Source organism: Hippopotamus amphibius, chromosome 7, assembly GCF_030028045.1.
Source record: "Hippopotamus amphibius kiboko isolate mHipAmp2 chromosome 7, mHipAmp2.hap2, whole genome shotgun sequence".
NCBI lineage: Eukaryota > Metazoa > Chordata > Mammalia > Artiodactyla > Hippopotamidae > Hippopotamus > Hippopotamus amphibius.
In genome coordinates this window covers 561301-581260 of record NC_080192.1, presented here as the reverse complement: position 1 = coordinate 581260, position 19960 = coordinate 561301, and the positions used below count along the sequence as shown (strand labels likewise).

Genomic DNA, 19960 nt, shown 5'->3' with positions numbered 1-19960 from the left:
GAACCACCCTGCGTGTGCCACAGATCGTCCTGGCCGGAGACCCCATGCAGCTGGGACCCGTCATCAAGTCCAGACTCGCCATGGCCTACGGGCTGCACGTCTCCATGCTGGAGAGGCTCATGTCCCGGCCAGCCTACCTGCGCGATGAGGACGCCTTTGGGGCCTGGGGCGCCTACAACCCCCTGTTGGTGAGCTCGGACCCCACATGCTCCTCCGTCAGACTCGAGCACAGGGGCCCTCAGGGGAGCTCAGTAACCTGTGTCCCCCGAGCCACACCCGGGGGCAGGGCCCAATCGGCCCACCCTCCCTCTGCCACCACCCCCAGGGTGCACCTGAGGCACTTTCAGCAACTCCACAGTGCCGGGCACGCAGGAGCTGCTTTCTCGGGCTTCCGGAGGGCCAGCCCTTCCAGGCAGCACCAGCCCTTCAGTAAGAAGCTTCCGTCTGTGTCACCGTGGGAGATGGGGAGTTTACCTGGGCGAGAAGGCAGGTGTCCTGAGGTGCCAGTTAAAGGGCAGGTTCCGGGTTCTGAGCCAACCACTGACGACAGGGAGGGACGGGCCTTGGGGTCAGCGTTTCAGGAGCCCCAGCACCCTGGAGCATGGGAGGTCTGTGTCCGTGGGGCCCTCTGTTGAGGTGAGCCAATGACATTATCCTCTGGGCTCCCCCAGTACAGAGACCAGGAGAGGCTCCCCTCTGGACTTTGAACAGAAAGCCAGGTGCGGTGATCGTGGGCGGATGGTCAGGGCAACAGCCTGGGGCCTGTTCCACGTTCCAGGTTGTCAGCCCCAGGCCCTTTCCTCCTGGAGAGTGGGCAGGGCACGTGGACGCAGGGTGGACGGGGAGGCGGGCCGGCGTCCAGGCCAGCACAGCAGGGCCCAGCCCAGGGAGCAGCCAGGCTGCCGAGTCAGCCTTGGGGTTTCGATCAGTGTTTCAGAGGCTGGGCCCATCTTCGTGAGCGCGTTGAAGTTTGTCAGCAGGAGAGCCTGGGCCTCTGCCTTTCTCACCCCGGGACGAAGGAAAGACTAGGATGAACGTCCCGGCCAAGCAGAGGCAGGAAGTGATTGTCAAGGCAGCTGCCCTTGCACGCCGTCCTGGTGCTTCGTCCCGGTGCCTCCCCACACGGTCCTGGCCCGGCCTCGGCGGGCTGTGGGGCGGCCATCCTGCCTCGGGGCCCTGGGCCCGGCTCCCACCGCAGCTGAGCCGAGACCAGGCTCCCGGGGCTGCTCTCCCGGCCGGGGTGGCACGACAGTGAGTCGGGGCGCAGCCTGCAGCCCCCACAGGGACTCTCTCTGCTTTTCTTTTCTGTTAGAATTAAGTTGTGAAGGTGCCTTGAGCACTTCTGAGTCCAGTGGAGGTGACAGAGGGCGGGTGGCACAGGCAGGGCCGCCCAGGTGTGACTCGAGGTGACTGGGCACCTTTCTCCGGGTGGCAGCCTCGTGTGCGCATGCTGACTTTGGCCTGGACCTGCCCCTGCTTCCTCCCTGCAGGTGACAAAGCTCGTGAAGAACTACAGGTCTCACTCGGCTCTGCTGGCCCTGCCGTCCAGACTGTTCTACCACCAAGAGCTGGAAGTCTGCGCGGACCCCAGGGTGGTGACCTCCTTGCTGGGCTGGGAGAAGTTACCCAGGAAGGGCTTCCCTCTCGTCTTCCACGGAGTGAGGGTGCGTGTGGGCCAGGCTCGGCGGGAGGGCCGCCCCTCGGCACTGCTCACGGTGACGCCTGTTCTGTGCGTGGCTCCTGCGGCATCAAGAGCCTGTGGTGCGGAGGGCTCTGCCCCCACAGGACCAGCCCCTTGGGTACTCGGGTGGCTGCACAGAAGGGCCTGGAGGGGCGGACCTGGGATGGATGTCGAAGTGGGGCATCCTGAAGGAGCTGACAGGTGGATTGGGGGCCGGGAGGCGAGCAGACCCGCCCCCGCCCTGTGATTCAGGGTCAGGGGGGAGGACCAGCCCCCGGCTCAGAGCCTGCCCTCCCCCAGGCCTCAGTGGGTGGGGGTTTCCAGAGGGAGGAGTTAGATGCCCGGCAGCCAGCAACGTGACAGGCATCCACTAAAATCAGAGAGTGTGTACTGGGATGTGGTTGTTAGAACCAGAAGTCAGGTTGTGCATGACCCCCCCCAGGCTCTCATGCAGAATTGGGGCTGCACCCAGACGCAGGAACGGGGGCCCGGGCGTGGGGTCTGCCCGTCCTCTTGGCAGCCTTCCTTCCCGGGGACAGCGCCTGGCCCCTGGATGTGTAGCTGGAGCTGCTCCGTCAGCGGTGGACCCCTGTGTCCAGCGGTGGCTTGGGGTGCCCACCCTCTGGATGGGAGCGCGTGGGAGGAGAGGGCAGTGCTGTGGTGAGAGCAGCGTGGTCACTCAGCACGAGGCCCCTCCGGGAGTTCCGCTCCCCCTGCCTCTGCTCAGAGGCGTCCCCAGGCTTCAGGGAACGCGACCCAGCAGACGCAGTGGTGGCGGCACAGCCATCGGCCGGGGAAGGGAGGTCGGATGACAGCACAGGCTCGGGGGGCTCCGGGCAGAGGGACCAGCCTTGAGGAGGGGTCAGCTCTGCCCACCGCAGCCGTGTGCTTCCTGCAGACTACGTAAGGGTCACAGCAGGCTTATTCATGACAAGAAGGCACTTCCCTGGTGGCGCAGTGGGTAAGACTCTGTGCTCCCAGTGCAGGGGGCCCGGGTTCAATCCCTGGTCAGGGAACTAGATCCCCCATGCATGCCACAACTAAGAGTTCACGTGCCACAAATAAGGAGCCTGCCTGCTGCAACTAAGACCCAGTGCAACCAAATAAATAAATATTAAAAAAAAAAACAAAACACAACAGCAGTAACTGGGTGTAGAAAGGAGTTGCAAATATGCAAAAAGGTTTTTAGAAGAAAAGGGAGACTTGAAGCCCACTGGGTAAGCTGCCACGGTGCCGTGGAGATGGAGGTGCTCATTGTGAAAAGAACAGAGTCTAGAAAGGTTACCTCATTCAAATGGGTATTTCTGAGGGGCCTGACTGTGTACCGGCTCCGTTCTGGGCCCCAAGAATGAAATGAGGGTGAGGCCTCTGGGCTGGGTTGCGGGAACAGCAGGTCCACTCCCGCCACTGGAGCAAAAAGCTTTGTCGGCCATTGTTACTGCCGGGCCCTCGCTGCCCCCATGGGCTCCTGCAGGTGCTCCGTCCCTGGGATGTGGCCTCCGGGTGCCACCCCACAGCTCCAGAAGGACCCCTGTCTGCCTCACTGCTCTGTCCCAGCCCAGGGCGGCTTGCAGGGGGGCCGGTCGAGGGGGGCGCTGAGCTCCAGGAGCACCCGAGGAGGGCCGGTCCAAGGCAGCCGGGGTCTCGTCCTAAAAGAAGTGCGGTCGGGAGCCTGTGCCCAGTTGGCAGGGCTGAGTGGGCAGCACGGCTGTGCCCAAGCCTGAGATCCTGACCGTCTGGCCCCTCACGGGAGAGGCAGCAAGCCCCTGGTCTAATTGGAAAACCAGCTTGGGACTTTCTTTCGTTTTTGCCTGTTTGTTTTCTGCTTCATTAATTTCAGCTTCCTCTTGACTGCTTCCCCCGCTCACTTGCCATCATTACTTAGTTTATTGTCATTCCCATGCGATACGTGACTGCGCCCCTCGTCCTCCTCACAGGGGCACTGTGGCCACACCCTCCCAGCCCTGCCCTTCCACGTGTCTTCGTGGCTGTTGAGATGCTTGCAACTCTGTTTTCCTTTTTGACCCACGGGTTCTAGAGAAGTATATTTCCATGTGGTTATGAATGCCTTGGTGACCTATTTTTTACTTCTAATTTTATTAGGTTCTGATCAAGAACGAGGACCTGTAATTCTGCTTTTAAAAATTTGTGGCCAAATAGGTATCAGGTGGCTGGCCGCCTCCCCAGGCCACGAGGTGTGCTCTCACCAGGACACTTGGGCGGTGGGGGGAAGGGGGGGTCCCAGCTCTCAGACCCGGCCAGCCAGCCCTCCTCCCCCAGCATCTCTGCAGCCAGGACGAGTCCTTACTGCCAAGCGTCCATCTGTCCTGCCAGAACAGAATCTGCTGCGTTGTCCCCCCAACCTCTCCCTGAACTCATAGACCCCTCACAAACTCCTGTAGAGAAAATGGCGTTGTGTGATGGGCATGCCGTCCTCTTGTGTTCCTGGAACTCAGGGCAGCGAAGCTCGAGAGGGGCGGAGCCCATCCTGGTTCAACCCTGCCGAGGCCGTGCAGGCCATGCGCTACTGCTGTCTGCTGGCCAGGAGCGCCTCCAGCCAGGTGTCCACTGCCGACATCGGCGTGATCACGCCCTACCGGAAGCAGGTGTGGGCCTGCCCCAGCAGCGCCTCTGCGCCTTCCTGACCCTGGGGCCTGACGAAGGAGGGTGGACACAGCTCCCCCTGCGTCTGCACAGCCGCTGCCCCCGTGCCCCAGATGGGGTGGGGGCGGGGGGCTGGGCACGTGGGGTGACTCACCCCAGCACGCTCAGGGTCAGTGGGTGTGAGAAGGCCCATCCCCTGGGTGCTGAGGGAGCCGCCTCTGGTCCCTGGCCTCCAGCCTCCTCTCCTGGCGAGAACTGAGCTTTGGTCCAAGTCCTATATTCGTTTTCACAATTTCAAGTTGCTTCTCCTTTACCAGCACCCTCTGGAGATCTTCACCCCGCCCGCCCCACCCCGCCCAATTCAGAGCCATCCCCCTCATCCTCTTCCTCCCAGCTGTCCTGTTGTGGCCACACGGCCCGGTTCCTGTCCTAACCCCTCAGGCCCCTGGGGGGTGGGCTCCCCTGGAGGGGCACTCTGGAGCCCCCCGCACTCTCAGCACAGGGTGTCTTCGCCTCTCGTGAAGCAGCATGAAACCCTGCTCCTGGAAAGTGCTGCCCCCACCCCGTGCACCCCATCTGAGGTCGGGGTTTGTGCTGGGAGCAACTCTGAGTTGATGAAACGTGATCAGGAGTGGAAAGGCCGTGCTGCTCATTGGTTCATGTGTGGCTTATGCTGTAGGATGTAAAAAATTTTATCTTTGATCTCATCTTCTTCAAAGGTAGAGAAAATAAAAATTCTTTTGCGAAATGTTGACCTGATGGCTGTAAAGGTTGGATCTGTGGAGGAGTTCCAAGGGCAAGAGTACCTGGTCATCATCATCTCAACCGTAGGTGTCCTGTCCCGGGGCCTGCGCCTGGCCGGCTGCTGTGTGGGCCTTGCGGGGGCGGGGGGCCTCAGCCGTCTCCTTATGCAGTTAACTGGAGGGCGTTCTTTTTCAGAACAGAACAAAACAAAAAAGTACAGAAACCCAGGAAGAAGTCGTTAAGTGTTGGAGAAGGAGGGCCTGGATGCTGAAGCGGGGGCATGGGGAGGCGGGGCGGGGTCGGCAAGGAGCAGAGGGCAGGGAGGGCGGCTCGGCTGCCCCAGGCCTGTTGTGAGCGTTCCCTTCATGGACAGTGCACGTTAACTGCAGGCAGCTTGGGGGGTTCAGGCAGCAGGAAAAGCAGTGTCGCCTAACACCTCGCAGCCAGAGCTCAGCCCTCGGTGTTTGGAGGCCCCTCAGCTGCAGCCGGGGTGCAGGGCGGCCTGCTCCCTGCCCTCCGCTGCTTGCTTCTCCTTTGACCACAAACGGAGTCATGCTGATGTTTAACACTTTCAAGTGCTTCCACACGTCCAGTTTCCTTCCACACCAGAACATTCCAAACGCTGTCTTTAGTCACCTCTGTATTTCTTAGGTGCGCTCAAATGAAGACAGATTTGAGGATGATAAATACTTTTTGGGATTCTTGTCCAACTCAAAAAGATTTAATGTTGCCATCACCAGACCCAAAGCCTTGCTGATCGTGCTGGGAAACCCTCATGTTCTTGTCAGGGTGAGTTGGGGCTCGGGGAGAGGGGCCGGGTAAGGCGGTGGGATGGCTGTCAGGTACGATCCCTGCTCCTTTGTGTGTCCGCAGGATCCGTGTTTCGGGGCTCTGCTGGAGTACAGCGTCACGAACGGGGTTTACATGGGGTGCGACCTGCCGCCCGAGCTGCAGCCCCTGCAGAAGTGACACTGCCACCTCCTGCCCCCGTGGGCCCCACCTGAGCCACCGTGGGGAGCCCACTCACTGGACCCTGCCTTTCCGAGTCTGCAGCTGTGGCTGGGTGTGCAGCCGCCCCTCCCTGTCCAGCAGAGCCCCTGCTGAGAAGGGGTGGCCGGAGGCCGTGCTCCACACCCCCAGGGATGCCGTCTGGGCCGAGGCCTACCTGGTCTCCAGCCGTGGCCAAGGGCCTGAGGCCCCTGGTCTCACGCTCACTCTCGCTGCTGTTGGCTCCGCACGTAGCCTGTGCCTGCCCCTGGGCCGTCCCTGCAGCTGTCACCAAAATAAATGCTCGAGTGGGACACCTGCCTCAGACATGTCAGATGTTGGAGGGCGGTCAGGCTTTCACGTGGTCTCCAGGCCCTTGAGCCACGTTCACTTCACGTGCCAGCAGTGCGAAGCCTAGGGGTTCTGGGGGGCTGGGCCGGCTGGGTAGGGGGTGCTGTCAGCATCCTGCCCACCCTGCATCCTGGTGCAGCTGGGCGGGGCCTGCGTCCAAGCCTTCAGAGGCCACAGGCAGGGCCAGAGACTGTCCCGTGGGTCCTACAAAGGTGGAGGGCGTGGCAAGAGGAATGAGGCAGACGGTGTCCGCACCAGGGGTCCCAAGGCCACCCCAGGACCCTAGCACCCCCTGCGACCCGCTGCCCCCACCCCACTCCCCAGGGCCCTGTCCCCTTGTCAACAGCTTGAGCACTGGGCGTGCCCCCTTCCCGGCTCACAGATGGGGAAGTTGAGGCCCCCAGGCCTGGGGCTGAGGCTCTCCTCAGTGCGGACACAGCGCGCGTGGCTGTTGTGGGGTGTTGGCAGCGGGGGGGCCGTGCGAGGCTGGATCCAGAACCGAGCCAGGAGCTTGTCAGGACGTGGGAAGGGTGTGCCCCGGCCGCGTGTGTGGGCAGCCGGGATGGTGCCCGTCACTCAGCAGCCGCAGGCCCGACCTGACAGGTGCTGAGTGGACGTCAGGGTCCCACGGGACCACCTTCAAGCGGCACCCCTGCCCACTCACCGCCTGGCTCTGCCACTCAGTCTTCTCCGTGGCCGAGTCCCAGTCCCGCCTGCTCCGCTCTGCCACGCCGCTCTCTCCGGGGCAGGGCTCACTGGGGGGCCTCTGGCACCAGCTGGTGGTGGTGGAGCCCCAGGAAGTCTGGGGGGAGCCAGCGTTGGCTGAGCACACGTGGCTGGGGCCCACCCTCTGTCCTCGGTGGCGGGGGCGGGGTTTGCCTCCATGCTTCCACCAGCGAGTGGCTGGGCTGTGGTCAGTCCTGGGACTGCAGGTCCAGCGCCGTCTCCCCACCCTGCCTGCCTGGCGCCACGGGGCTCAGTCTGCATGTCCCGCAAGACCGCAGTGCACCTGCTCAGGCCTGCACGCGACCACTGGCCCAGCTCTAACCTGGGTGACTGGGTGTCTGAGCATGTGGGGGAGGGGCGGCGGGTGTGGGCCCCCACCCCTGGGAGGCAGGGGAGGTGGTCACCACCACATGCCAGGGCAGGACCAGCGGGAGCTGCAGGCAGTAAGGAGCTGGGCGGGCATCCCAGGCCAGGGGACATCTCGGCAGTGACCCAGAGGTGTGTTGGGGTGGCAGGACTCAGGGTGCACCTGTGCGCCTAGGGCAGGAGGGCGCCACGCAGCCTGGCCTGGCCCCAAACAGGCAGGAGCCGCCGTGTGACCTTTGGATGGGGAAGGGGGGCGGTGCCCAAGCAGGGGCCGCTGCTGACCGCGGGACGGAAGTGCACGGGGCTTGCTCTCCAAGGGTCAGAGTCTGCAGGAGGCTGAGTGTGGACACCTGGGAGCGCAGAGGTGCGAGGTGCTCCGGGCACGTGCGGCTGCAAGGAGAGCCCTAAATAAAACTTGAAAGCTGTCCCATCACTTGCTTGTAAGTTGTCCAGGCTTTTTCTTCATTTTGTAAAGCTGCTCACGCTCAGCACCTTGTAAATGTTGCCATTTTAAAGTAGGATAGTTCCTGCAGCCTTTTCAGTGTCTCCAACAGAACCAAAATGCCACTGCAATTTGACGCTCACCCTCGTGCACTTAAAAAGGATCCCAGCAAGCTGTCCCTTCACAGCTGAAAGTGTCACGTTTTTCCTCCTCCCTGCAGAACTGCGCCCCAGTGCAGAATGTGCTGGGTTGAAAGGGCACCACGGAGGGTCTGTTCTCCCCGCCGGGCACATGGTGGGGTGTGACCCACCTCCCTGCCCAGTCCTGCGGGGACAGCCAAGAGCTCTGGCCAACAAAGGGCCAACAGAAGTGCCACAGGGCTCAAGTGGGCCAGCTCACCAGCTTCACGTCCTCTGCCAGGTGCCTGGCCGCCGGGGGCAGTGGCTCCAGTCCCCAGAGTGAGGGGGCGACGGGGCAGAGCTCCCAGCCCACCTGCCATCCAAGTGTGGGGTGCCGTGGCCATCCTATGCAGCACCTTCTGCAACTCCAAATACCTGAAGTACATCGAGGGGGTCATCTGTCCTAATGTGTGAGACCATGAGGCCAAACCTGATAACAAGAACTTCCTCTGTGTTCTCAGAGTCGCCAGGTACGTACACAGTCAATACGATGCACAGACATTGTAAATCTTCATAACTGAACGTGGAAGTTGAAGTGGAATTGGAAATGCATCGGTTAACAAGCGGCCGGTCTTCATGGGCAAATATTACTTAGGGCTGGAACAAGACAGGGTTCAGCATTACGCTTTTTCCTATTTTTCATCTGCATTGACATGAAAGCTGATAAAACATCACCTAAATAGAGATGAGAATAGATGTTTTGCTGTAGCAATGTCCCTCAACCTTCCAGAGTCCTTCCATGTGTCAAAAGCCACTTAACACGTCAGCAAGAGAAAGTGCAAACTGTTCCTCAATGCCGTCCCCGCCCCAGAGACAGGACCTGGGGGGAGTAGTAGCGCTCCGGTCTGGGCAGGCCGGGTGTGAGGGCCAGCGCAGCCTCTGCTGTCCACCCCTGTCCCAGGGGAGAGGAGGGCAGGGCTCAGGGCCTCTGCGGGGTCGGAGGCCCTGTCCAGGTGTCACCTCCCCACCCAGGCCCCCCTCTGGGATGAGGACAGCATCGGAGGGGCTGCTGCAACAGGGGTGCAGGGCTGCCAGCTCTGGCCGTGCCCTCTGTTCTGTGGGTCCCGGGTGCTCGTCCCACCAGCATCTACCGCACACCCGCTGTTCTCCAGCGGCAACTCTGCCACGGCCGCTCGCCAACTCTGAGAGCACATGGAGACCCGCAGTGCTTCTCTGTGCCCGGCTAACCCGCTACGATCCACCACGGAAACTGGGGCGGGCAGGTGGGCAGTGCAGGCTTGCAGGGGACATCCCCTCTCTCTGAGCCCCTCTGGCGGGGGATGGGGGATTAGCTCACAGCAGTGACCAAAGGCCTGCAAATATGGGTGCTCAAGACATAGTTGGATGAATTATTGAATAAAGTTGAAACTCCAACTGTGCTCAGTGTTGTAGGAAGCGCACGTGTATATCCTGTTACAGTGGGATGGGGACCTGCCTTGAAAGAATACACGGTGAGACAGCCAGTCGTGCAGGCAGTCTGCGTGAAGGTGGCGGCTGAGCTCTAACCTCGCAGCATGCGCAGCCTGAGGGTGGTGCGGGGGGTGGGGTCGGAGTGGAGGGGGTAAAGGTCAGGAAGGTGGCAGGGACCCCGGAGCTCGTCCTGCCTTTGAAACGGATGGGGTGATGGGGAGGAGGTGCGGGGCTGGAGAGGCCAGGGGACCGCGTGGAGGTGATGGGGGGACTAGGGGCGACGGCTGCAGTGGAGGGGCCGGGAGGAGACACCCCGCAGCGTCCGCCCGCCGGCTGCCCCGCGTGGAGAGGGGTGGGGTTCCAGTCCCCCGTTATGTCCGCAGCACCCCGGGTGGGTGGGGGCCTCAGCGCCTACGGTGGCGGCCAGGCCTCGGCAGGGAGCGGAGAGGGGGTGCAGGAGGCGGACGAGGAACCCCTCTCCGCGGGGCGGCTCCCGGACCCGGGGCTGGAAGACGGGGGCCCGGGACGCGGCAGGTCCTCCCGCATCTCCACCACGCGCCGCCGCCCCCGCGCCCCGGGCGAGCGGAGCCCCCCACCCGGCCTCTCCCTCCTGCCCACCCTGAGGAAGAGGAGGGGCCGGTTATTGTTCATTCATTTTATATAATTTAAATATTTTTTGCCAAGTCATCGCCGGCGCCGCATCTGCGTGCGGGGGGCGGGGGGGGCGGAGCCACGCCGCGAGGCGCCGCAGGTAAACAGCCCCCGCCCCGCGGCGGGACCGCAGCCGCCGCCCGCCGCTCGGGGCGGGGGTCCCGCCGCCGCCGCCGCCCCCGCCCGAAGGACGCGCCGGGGCCGCGCCGGGGCTGCAGCCGAGGCGGGGGCGGCGGCCCCTGCGCCCCCCGCCCCCGCCGCGGGCCCCGCGCCCCCCATGCACCACCTCCTGGAGCCGTCCGCGGACATGGCGACGGCGCTGCTGGCCGGCGAGAAGCTGCGCGAGCTCATCCTGCCCGGCGCGCAGGACGACAAGGCGGGCGCGCTGGCCGCGCTGCTGCTGCAGCTCAAGCTGGAGCTGCCGTTCGACCGCGTGGTCACCATCGGCACCGTGCTCGTCCCCATCCTGCTGGTCACCCTGGTCTTCACCAAGAACTTCGCAGGTGAGGCCGCAGGCGCGCGGCGGGAGGGGCGCGGGCCCTCTCGGGCCACCCGCGCCGCCCCAGCCGCCGAGGGCCTCCCCACTGGGGCCCGCAGTGTGGGCGATGCCCCCGGGTCTCCCCGCAGACCCTCAACACTCCCCGCCCTTGCATGTGTCTCCGGCCGCAGGGGCTGCCTCCCCGACCCCTCTCCTCCCATGTGTTGATTTTACCTTGCGCGGGCTCACACCCGGTAGACCCGGCCGTCCCAGGCATCAAGGAGACTTGGGGTCTGGCTGGAAGAGGGGAGAGCAGGAGGGGCAGTGGGCAGGGTCTGAGGGAAGGAGGAGTGGCCAGGTGGAGACCAGGAAAGGACGTTACAGGTGATAAGGACAGTGACCACCAAAGCATGGCCACTGGACAGGCTTCCGGGGCCAGACGTGGGTTGAAGACCCTGAGAAGTGGGCAGAGTCTGGCTGGCTGCGGGGGAGGCTCTGGCTCCCGGCGCTGGGAGCCTGGGCAGGTCTTGGGCAGAAGCCCCCCAGGCCGGGCAGGGCCTGCCAGGGCAGCAGGCAGTGGTGGGCAGTGGTCCCTCCTGGCCTCAGCAGGAGGCCCGGCGCCTGTGAGGCTGATGCGGGTAGAAGAGGGACCTGGACGAGGGCAGTGACCACGACAGCGTGGACATGATGAGAGGTTGAAGCCTCCTGTCAACAGATGTGGTCCTCAGGGCCCTGATTGGATTCAGTGCGTCATGGGGGCACCTGAGGGCCTCCAAAGGAGAGGTGACCCCAGGTGAGGCAGGAAGGAGGAGGAGGCGTGGGCTCCCAGGGCCACCACCCTCCCCGAGAGTCCAAGAGGGGCAGGTGGGTGGGCGGCTGGAGACAGGAAATGGCCCCCCACCCAGGGTCTGGCTGGCAAGGGGTCTCAGGGCCCAGATGTCCCTTAGCAGCCCAGCAGCCCATGGCAGAGAGGGCCCCTGGGAGAGAGCAGAGCCGAGCGCCTCTCCCCTGAGGGACGTGAACAGACGTCTCTGCACAAAGGACTCCCCTGTTAGGGGTGCCTGTGACCTGAGGGTGGACATTGTCCAGGCTGCTTGGTCCCACTCCCAGGCAGGGGCACACCGCTGCCCATGCGCTCAGACACTCCTGGGAGGAAATCAGGCTGTGCACAGGTGTTTGCTGGGGCAGCTGTGACAGGTTAGGACAAACGTGCGACTCCAAGCAGCAGGACTTTATTCTCTCAAGTGTGGAGGCCCAAAGTCCAAAATCCAGGAGTGGGCAGGCTATGCTGCAGAGGCCGCGGAGAGGGGGGTCCTCCTCGCTCCAGCTCTGGAGGCGCTGCAGTCCTGGCCCTTCCTTGGCTTCACTGTGGCCACATCACCTGATCTCTGGCTCCGTTGTCACACCTCCTCCTCGGTGTCTGTGTCCAAATTTCCCTCCACTTATGAGGACACCAGTCACTGGATCGGGGCCCACCCTCACCCAGTGTGACTGACTTCAACTTGATCACATCCGCAAAGACTCTTTCCAGACAAGGTCACGTGCACAGGTACCAGGGCTTGGGAGTAGAACATTTTTTGGGGGAGCAGTCCTACCCACTCCAGACGCGCACAGTGAGACAGGCTCAGGACTCACCCTCAGGCGACCTCCTGGGACAGGCCCCCCCCCGATATTCCGCTGTGAACCAGCTCACCCCGTGTGTGGCCTCAGCACCCCTCTGCGTCCAGCCAGGCTGGGCTGCTGGGTCTCCCCAAGTGTGCCCTTCATCCCTGCTCCTGGAGGGACCCTTGGCCTCCCTATGCCGCCTGCCCCTTCACGCCCACCTGCATTTGTCTGGGGACACGCGTGCGCCCACGCGGGCCTGCTACTGGCTGGGAGGGGCTCGGTGCCTCCCGCGAGGGCAAGGCAGGCCTTCTACGCCAGGGCAGGCGGGTGCCAGGCCTGCTCCCAGTGCCCCAGGACCCAAAACCCACCGGTGGAGTATGTGTGGTGCTCGGGGCCCAGGTCTGCCCCACAGAAACCCTGTTCCGGTCACAGAGCAAATGGGGGCGTGGCCGCAGCTCCGCTAGCTCCCCCGCTGCTCAGTGGCTGCGGCCCCCCCCCCCTTGCTGCCCCGCAGTTCAGGGCGGTGGCAGCTGTGCGCCTCACAGAGCTCAGAAGCATCCCCAGGTCCCTTCTCCAGACCTGAGGGTAGTAGGGGGCCTTGCAGGTGGGAACCACACGTCCACACGGTGGACTTCCGGGGGCAGCCTTGCAGGGGACTGCTCAAGAGGGAGCGAGGTCAGAAGCTCTGACCCTCAAGGGGTGCTGGAGGACCGGCAAGCTGCGTCCCTGTGCCCAGACAAGAGCACACCCGCCCCGCCGCCTGGGCACCGGGTCACCCTCTGTCTTCAGGGTCCGAGCCCAGGGGTGTGGGTGTGTCCTGCCGCTGCTGGAAGGGTCCACGTCCCACCCACCGGAGCCGGCCCGGCTCGAGGGTACCAGGCACCCACTCCCACCAGCCTACCTGGTGCCCAGCTCATCACTTGGGGCCGCAGCACTGGGGCGGGGCTCCGACGTGTCTGCCTGTTGGTGACACTTGGGCAAGCGATGCTGGCCGTCCGACCCGTGAGGAGTCGGCCAGGCAGGACCTCCCTGAACACCAGCGCCTGTGCGCGTCCCCAGGCTGGAGGGTGGCAGGTGGTGCGGAGACTCCCATGGCTTCCCAGGCCCCCGGACCGTGCAGACCCGCTCAGGGGTAGACGGAGGGTCATCCAGGCGCATGGCCAAGAGAGAGGGTGGGGAGGGGGAGTTGAAGGGTTACCGGTTCTCCAGACATTATGTGGGCCCTGGGCAGAGAGGACCAACAGCTGCTTTTTCCTAAAATAGCCAAACATGGGCAGACCTGGTGTTACTGTGCTTTGCAGACACTGCGTTTCTCACAACTTGAAGGTCTGTGACTACCCTGCGTTGAGCAGGCCTCCTGGTGCCATTTTTCCAACAGCATTTGTTCAGTTTGTGTCTCTGTGCCACATTTTGGTAATTCTCACAGTATTTCAAACTTTTCCATTATTAATACATTTGTCCTGGTGATCTGTGAGCAGCGATCTTTGATGTTACTATTGCAAAAAGATTACAGCTCACTGAAGGCTCAGCTGATGGGGAGCATTTTTAGCAATAAAGTACTTTTACGTAAGGTTTGTGGATTGGTTTTTAGACACACACAGCAGGTAGACATAGACTACAGTACAGCACACGCGTTGTTTCATGTGCGCTGAGGAAGAGAAGCATTTGTGTGACCTGCTCTACTGTATCGCGGCTGTGGGGAATCGACCCTCGACACCTTCAAAGTGCCGGTGACAGGTGTGCCTCTTCCAGCCCCAGTTGGGGAGGGTCTCCAAGGGTACTGGGGCACTAGGGGCTGGGAGAGGACACTGAGGAGGGCTGGACTTGGCCTGGGGACTGGGAGCAGCCCTGGAACCGCGACGAGTGCGGAAGCGCGCACACGGCTTCTTCCCTGAGGCGGGCTCCCAGCCGCTGGCTGCGGCTCTTGCCCGCGCCCTCCGCGGCGCCGCGGTCGGGCCTGTGTGCTCCATGACGGGGTCTCTGGGAGCACCGGGGCTGCTGGCCTGGCATCCTGTCAGGGCACAGCCGGGCACTTGGGTCCGGGGTCCACACGGTGCCGCCCTCGGGAAAGGTGTCCCGGCGAGCTGGCTGGGTCTGTGGGTGCCTGTTGGACACCGGTGCTGGCAGCACTGTGTTTGAGCACCTGGAGCCCAGGCCCTGTGGCTCAGTGGTTCTGCCCCCACCCAGAATCCGGCCCAGTGCCCAGGCCCCTGCGGCTCTTCCATGCCAGGGTCCCTGCACACACATGCGTCCTGAGGCACCTGCGCGCCACACGCGGTGTCTGCTGGGCTGTATGCGTGTCTGCTGGGCTGTCGGGGCGCCATTCGCCTTGCAGGAGCAGGCAGGGCAGGGAAGGCTAGAGACCCCGGTGTAGAGCCCAAGGGGCCTGGCACTGGGCCTCTCCTGAGCCAGGGCCCATCCCTCCTCCCCTCCCGGCAGTCGGGGGTGGTGGTAGACGTGAGAGGACGTGGGGGCCCATGGAGGCCCTGCTTCCGTTCACGGGAGGCCCGGCTCCTCTGTGCCTGCAGAGCTGGGGCACTCTCCCACTTCCCCTGTGGTCCTGCTGGGGCCTGGACCAAGGGCCTGGGGGTCCCAGGGACCTGTCCCCGCTGTCCTTTCCCCCCAGGGAAGGGCATCTGCCGTTCCCTGGCCTGGAGTTGGCCGTGAAGACAAGAGCGAGTGAATAAAATGCTATCTTATCAACCACGAGGAGGCTCCTGTGCCTTTTCCGTGTTCTTTGAGCCCAGCTCACCACGAGGCCCCCAAATCTGTGTCCTCATCAGGGACCTTGGGCTGTGGGTACCAGCGTTTCCTGACCCAGCCCCATCCTCGGCCAAGTACCCATCCCTCATGTACCCATGCACAGCTATCTCGTGGAGCCCCTGGCCTCACCACCACAGCCAAGCAAAGCTCACCTGCCCGTCACCCCTGCTCCCAAGCCCTCCATGACTCCCCAGCGCCTGCTGTGTGGAGCGTGAGGCCCTCCACCATGGCCGTTGGGCCCCGTCCTGGCAATCCTGAGGCCCACCCCGAGCCCCCTCAACCTTCAGGATGGTGCGGGGCTGTCACAGTGGTGGCAGTGACCTGGGGCTCTGTGTGTATAGGAGGCCAGGTGACCTCTGCGTGCTGGGGCCGGAGGCACTTGTGGGGTTTCTGTGCCTCGATGTGTAGCTGGCCCCCTCGGCCCCTGCAAGGCACCAGCAGTGACCATCTGCCTCTCCCAGCGTCAAAGGCTGGGCTTAACATGGAGCAGGCCTTGGGACAGGGTAGGGCCTGCACAGACAGACAGACAGGTGCGTTGGTCCCCGCTGCTTCCTGGTCTCAAGTCTCGTGGGGTGAGGGGCTTAAGCTGGAGCAGAGGGAGATGAGGTGGACCCGCCCTGGGCGCCGTGCTTTGGGGTGAGAGGGAGGGTCCAGGCTGGGCCAGGCTGGCACATGTGGTGGCTGTGGTCAGGGTGGGGGTGATGACCTCCTGTCAGTGGGATGATGCCCTCTGGGCTGCGGGCCCTGGTCTCTGCCGCTTGCAGGAGCACGTGTCCCCGGTCTGTGGTGACAAGGGCTGGAGCTTGGCCTGACAGCAGAGTGGCCCGGCCTTGGGGGGCCGTGAACGCCCTGCCCTGAGGATGGCTCTGAGCTGGCCAAGCTCTCCTCTCTGGGAAGCGTTCAAACGGGAGACCCAGTTGTGGGGGGGGGGGGGGGGGCAGCATGGGGCCAGCGCCTCGCATGTTCTTCTGCTGTTGGTTTCTGCCCGTCCTCATCTGGGGAGGAAACCGTTCAGTGACACCTGTTTTTCCTGCATGACCCTGTGGTCTGGGTGGTGGATTCTTCCTGTTGCATCCCCAGGGCGGCTGCCCCTGCCCACCCCATGTCCAGGGACCGCAGGCCTGCCCGTCCATAGGACAGTGGGTCTCCGGGGGACACCCCTCAACTCTCAGGGGCAGGCAGGGCCACTTTTGTTTTTCTGTAGTTGTGCCACCGTGACCGCCCTGGCCAGGCAGGACCTGTCCTCCTCGAGATGGAGCCTGGGGCAGTGCCAGGCCAGGGGCTGGTCCAGCTGTGCCACTGGGAGAGGGGCCCCAGCTGAGTGGCCTGTGCCACGCTCTCTGGGACTCGTCCCTGTGTGCACATGGGGACGTTATGGCACTTGGAGGGGGGCCTGAGGTTCCAAGTGCAGGTTGGTCCCCCAGGGCTGGGTGGGCATGGCTCACCCTCCACCCCCATGCCACCTCTGTCTGCGCCACAGCCGACTGCAGGATGTGGGGGGTGGGGGTTGCCGAGGGGAGACCCCACACCGCTCAGATGTGGGGCAAGGGACTCAGGGCGGAGCAGACCGGGAGGGGCGCGACGCCCCCGGCTCCAGCCCCCTCCCCTGTCGCCCCGGCCCCGCCCGGCACGCCCCCAGCCCCCTCTCCTCTCTGCCCCCAGAGGAGCCCATTTACTGCTACACGCCGCACAACTTCACCCGCGACCAGGCGCTGTACGCCCGCGGCTACTGCTGGACGGAGCTGCGGGACGCGCTGCCCGGCGTGGACGCCAGCCTGTGGCCATCGCTGTTTGAGCACAAGCTGCTGCCCTACTCGCTGCTGGCCTTCGCGGCCATCATGTACGTGCCCGCGCTGGGCTGGGAGTTCCTGGCATCCACGCGCCTCACCTCTGAGCTCAACTTCCTGCTGCAGGAGATCGACAACTGCTACCACCGGGCGGCCGAGGGCCGCGCGCCCAAGATCGAGAAGCAGATCCAGTCCAAGGGGCCCGGCATCACGGAGCGCGAGCGGCGGGAGATCATCGAGAACGCGGAGAAGGAGAAGAGCCCCGAGCAGAACCTGTTCGAGAAGTACCTGGAGCGCCGCGGCCGCAGCAACTTCCTGGCCAAGCTCTACCTGGCGCGGCACCTGCTCATCCTGCTGCTCAGCGTGGCGCCCATCGCCTACCTGTGCACCTACTACGCCACCCAGAAGCAGAACGAGTTCACCTGCGCGCTGGGCGCGGCCCCGGGCGGCGGCCCGGCGGTGCGCGTCACCTGCAAGCTGCCGTCCGTGCAGCTGCAGCGCATCGTGGCCGGCGTGGACATCGTGCTGCTGTGCTCCATGAACCTCATCATCCTCGTCAACCTCGTCCACCTCTTCATCTTCCGCAAGAGCAACTTCATCTTCGACAAGCTGCACAAGGTGGGCATCAAGACGCGCCGGCAGTGGCGCCGCTCCCAGTTCTGCGACATCAACATCCTGGCCATGTTCTGCAACGAGAACCGCGACCACATCAAGTCGCTCAACCGGCTGGACTTCATCACCAACGAGAGCGACCTCATGTACGACAACGTGGTGCGGCAGCTGCTGGCGGCGCTGGCGCAGTCCAACCACGACGCCACGCCCACCGTGCGCGACGCCGGCGTGCAGACCGTGGACCCCAGCGCCAACCCCGCCGAGGCCGAGGGCGCGGCCGAGCCGCCGGTGGTCAAGCGGCCCCGCAAGAAGATGAAGTGGATCCCCAGCGGCAACCCGCTGCCCCAGCCCTTCAAGGAGCCGCTGGCCATCATGCGCGTGGAGAACAGCAAGGCCGAGAAGCCCAAGCCCGTGCGCCGCAAGACGGCCACCGACACGCTGATCGCGCCGCTGCTGGACGCGGGCGCGCGCGCTGCGCTCCACTACAAGGGCGGCGGCGGCGATGCGGGGCCCGCCCCCGACAAGAAGCACGCGCGCCACTTCTCCCTGGACGTGCACCCCTACGTCCTGGGCACCAAGAAGGCCAAGGCCGAGGCCATGCCTGCCGCCCTGCCGGCCTCCCGGAGCCAGGAAGGGGGCTTCCTGTCCCAGGCGGAGGAGTGCGGGCTGGGCCTCACCGCGGCTCCCACCGCAGGTATGGACGGGCAGGGCTGGGGGGGGCGCGAGAGGGGTTAAGGATTGAGCCAGCCAGGGGGAAGCAGGGGACGGGCCGGGCAGCCAGCTGCTGGGGGGGGACCGCAGCGGGGACCCCTGCTCCAGGGCCCTGTGAAGCAGGCGGGAGGAAGCGCTGGCGGGGACACACGGTAGGATTGCTCATACGCTGGAGAAGGTTCTGGAAATGGGCGCCGCTGCTCCTGGGGCGGCCAGAGTCCACCCAGGCCGGCGCTGTGTGCGGGGGCTCCGGAGCCCCAGCAGCCCGGCGGGAGGAGGGGCGGCAGCAGGTGGGAAGAGGGCTCTGCAGAGGCTCTGTGCTCCGGGCTGTTTGCAGACGCGCCGCTCCCCGAGAAGGAGATCCTGTACCCAGCAGAGCCGGCCCTGGCCGCGCTGCCCTCGGGGGGCCCGTTTCACGTCTGCTCGCCCCCCGCCGCCCCCGCGACGGCTCCACTGTCGCCAGCCAGCCTGGGCAAGCCTGAGCCCCTCGCCATCCTGAGCCGCAACGCCACCCACCCGTTGCTGCACATCAGCACCCTGTACGAGGCGCGGGAGGAGGAGGACGGGGCGCCCCGAGCCCCCCCGGACGTGGGCAGCCTCATCACCATCCCTCCCCCCCAGCAGATCCTCATCGCCACCTTCGAGGAGCCGAGGACAGTAGTGAGTACTGTGGAGTTCTAGGGGGCGGGGCTGCCGGGCATCGCAGGCCCCTCTGCGTGACCGCGGTGCGCCGCCGCCCCAGCCCCCGTGGACGCGGCCTCTGCTTCGCCCAGCACTGCCCGCACCCCCAGCCTCCTGTCCGCATGCCGCGGGGCTCAGCACCTCTCCCACCCGGCCCCCCAGATGGCATCGTCGGGGCGCTGGCTGGGCCAGGGGCTGGCCGTGACCCCAGTAGAGCCAGTGGCCAGAAAGGCCCAGAGCGGCCCCCCTCCCCTGCATCAGGCACTCAGCTGTGAGATGAATTTATTTTTTTAGTTGGTTTTGTCTTAGGCCTGGGATGCTGGCCTGTGAGGGGCTGGGCGGTGTCAGGACAACTCAGGAGGGGGCTGGGAGTGGGGGCACCTCGGGGCTGCCCCCTGCAGGGGCCGGGAGCCCTCCGTGGGAGGGGCCCAGGTCCACCCTCCAGTCAAAGGTCAACATGCACTTTCTCCTCTTATCCCGACAAACCTGTACTTTATTTTACTATGATTACTGCAACTAGCGAGTATATTTATCATCAGGAGGCCTCAGATGCATTTAAAACAAAGGATGTCGTGTGCGTGCGTGTGCGAGCGTGCGGGCAAGAGAGCGAGGGCGCCAGCGTGCCAGTGAGTGTGCGCGTGAGCGGGCAAGCGTGCGAGTGTGAGCGTGAGTGGGCACGGGGTGAGGCTGGGCGTGGGCACCAGCGTGCCAGCGAGGGCAGGAATCCAACGCAATAACCACGTCCCCTCCAGGCCACCAGCCCCCTCCCCCCGCCCCGGCCGAGGGTCCACGACGCTTCCGTGGGAGCCCAGGGCCGGCACTGGGCAGGGCTGTCCCTATTACCTCAGCCACGGCGACAACGTGACAGTATTCACAAGGTAGCACCGAGCATATCAATAAAGATTATTCTGATACCCCTGCGTCCTGAGTGGTCCATCCTGCCGGCGGCCTGTGCTGTGGCGGAGGCCTCCTGTGTCCGGGGCCTCCACACGGCCTGCACGGGGTGGGGTGCTGGGGGCGGCAGGCCGTGGGAGGCGCCCCGCTGCCCTCCAGGTCGCCCGGCGACCGGGCTGCATCCCCCGCTGAACGCGCGTACACAGCTGTCACGTGGCTGACACGGCGTGGCCGACACGGCGTGGCCTCCTTGTCACAGGGCGATTCACACAGACGCGGTGGGGTGGG

The 19960-nt window shown here is 64.4% G+C and overlaps 2 protein-coding genes across 3 annotated transcripts in view; both read left to right on the top strand.

The window, feature by feature from the left end:
• The window catches only part of MOV10L1 (Mov10 like RISC complex RNA helicase 1), a 52730-nt gene extending 46718 nt beyond the window's left edge, over positions 1-6012 (top strand). Inside the window, exons 21-26 of one of the 2 annotated variants that reach the window (XM_057742051.1) lie at positions 24-188; positions 1491-1664; positions 4138-4287; positions 5005-5112; positions 5681-5818; positions 5903-6012. In XM_057742051.1, the coding sequence (XP_057598034.1) occupies positions 24-188; positions 1491-1664; positions 4138-4287; positions 5005-5112; positions 5681-5818; positions 5903-5998 (831 nt within the window). In that variant the 3' untranslated portion in view covers positions 5999-6012. The remainder of the gene's footprint in view (positions 1-23; positions 189-1490; positions 1665-4137; positions 4288-5004; positions 5113-5680; positions 5819-5902) is intronic. The other variant, XM_057742052.1, reaches the window with a different exon arrangement.
• A 4406-nt stretch (positions 6013-10418) lies between these two features.
• On the top strand, positions 10419-19692 carry PANX2 (pannexin 2). The gene is made up of 3 exons (XM_057742030.1): positions 10419-10644; positions 16650-18080; positions 18435-19692. Exons 1-3 carry the CDS (start codon positions 10419-10421, stop codon positions 18776-18778), a joined length of 2001 nt encoding a protein of 666 aa, XP_057598013.1. The 3' UTR covers positions 18779-19692.
• Positions 19693-19960: the final 268 nt, after the last annotated feature.

Coding starts and splice junctions, on each gene's coding strand:
- PANX2 (XM_057742030.1), top strand. CDS start 10,419: ATGCACCACCTCCTGGAGCCGTCCGCGGACATGGCGACGGCGCTGCTG. Junction 10,645..16,649: donor CTTCACCAAGAACTTCGCAG/GTGAGGCCGCAG, acceptor CTCTGCCCCCAG/AGGAGCCCATTTACTGCTAC. Junction 18,081..18,434: donor CACCGCGGCTCCCACCGCAG/GTATGGACGGGC, acceptor GGCTGTTTGCAG/ACGCGCCGCTCCCCGAGAAG.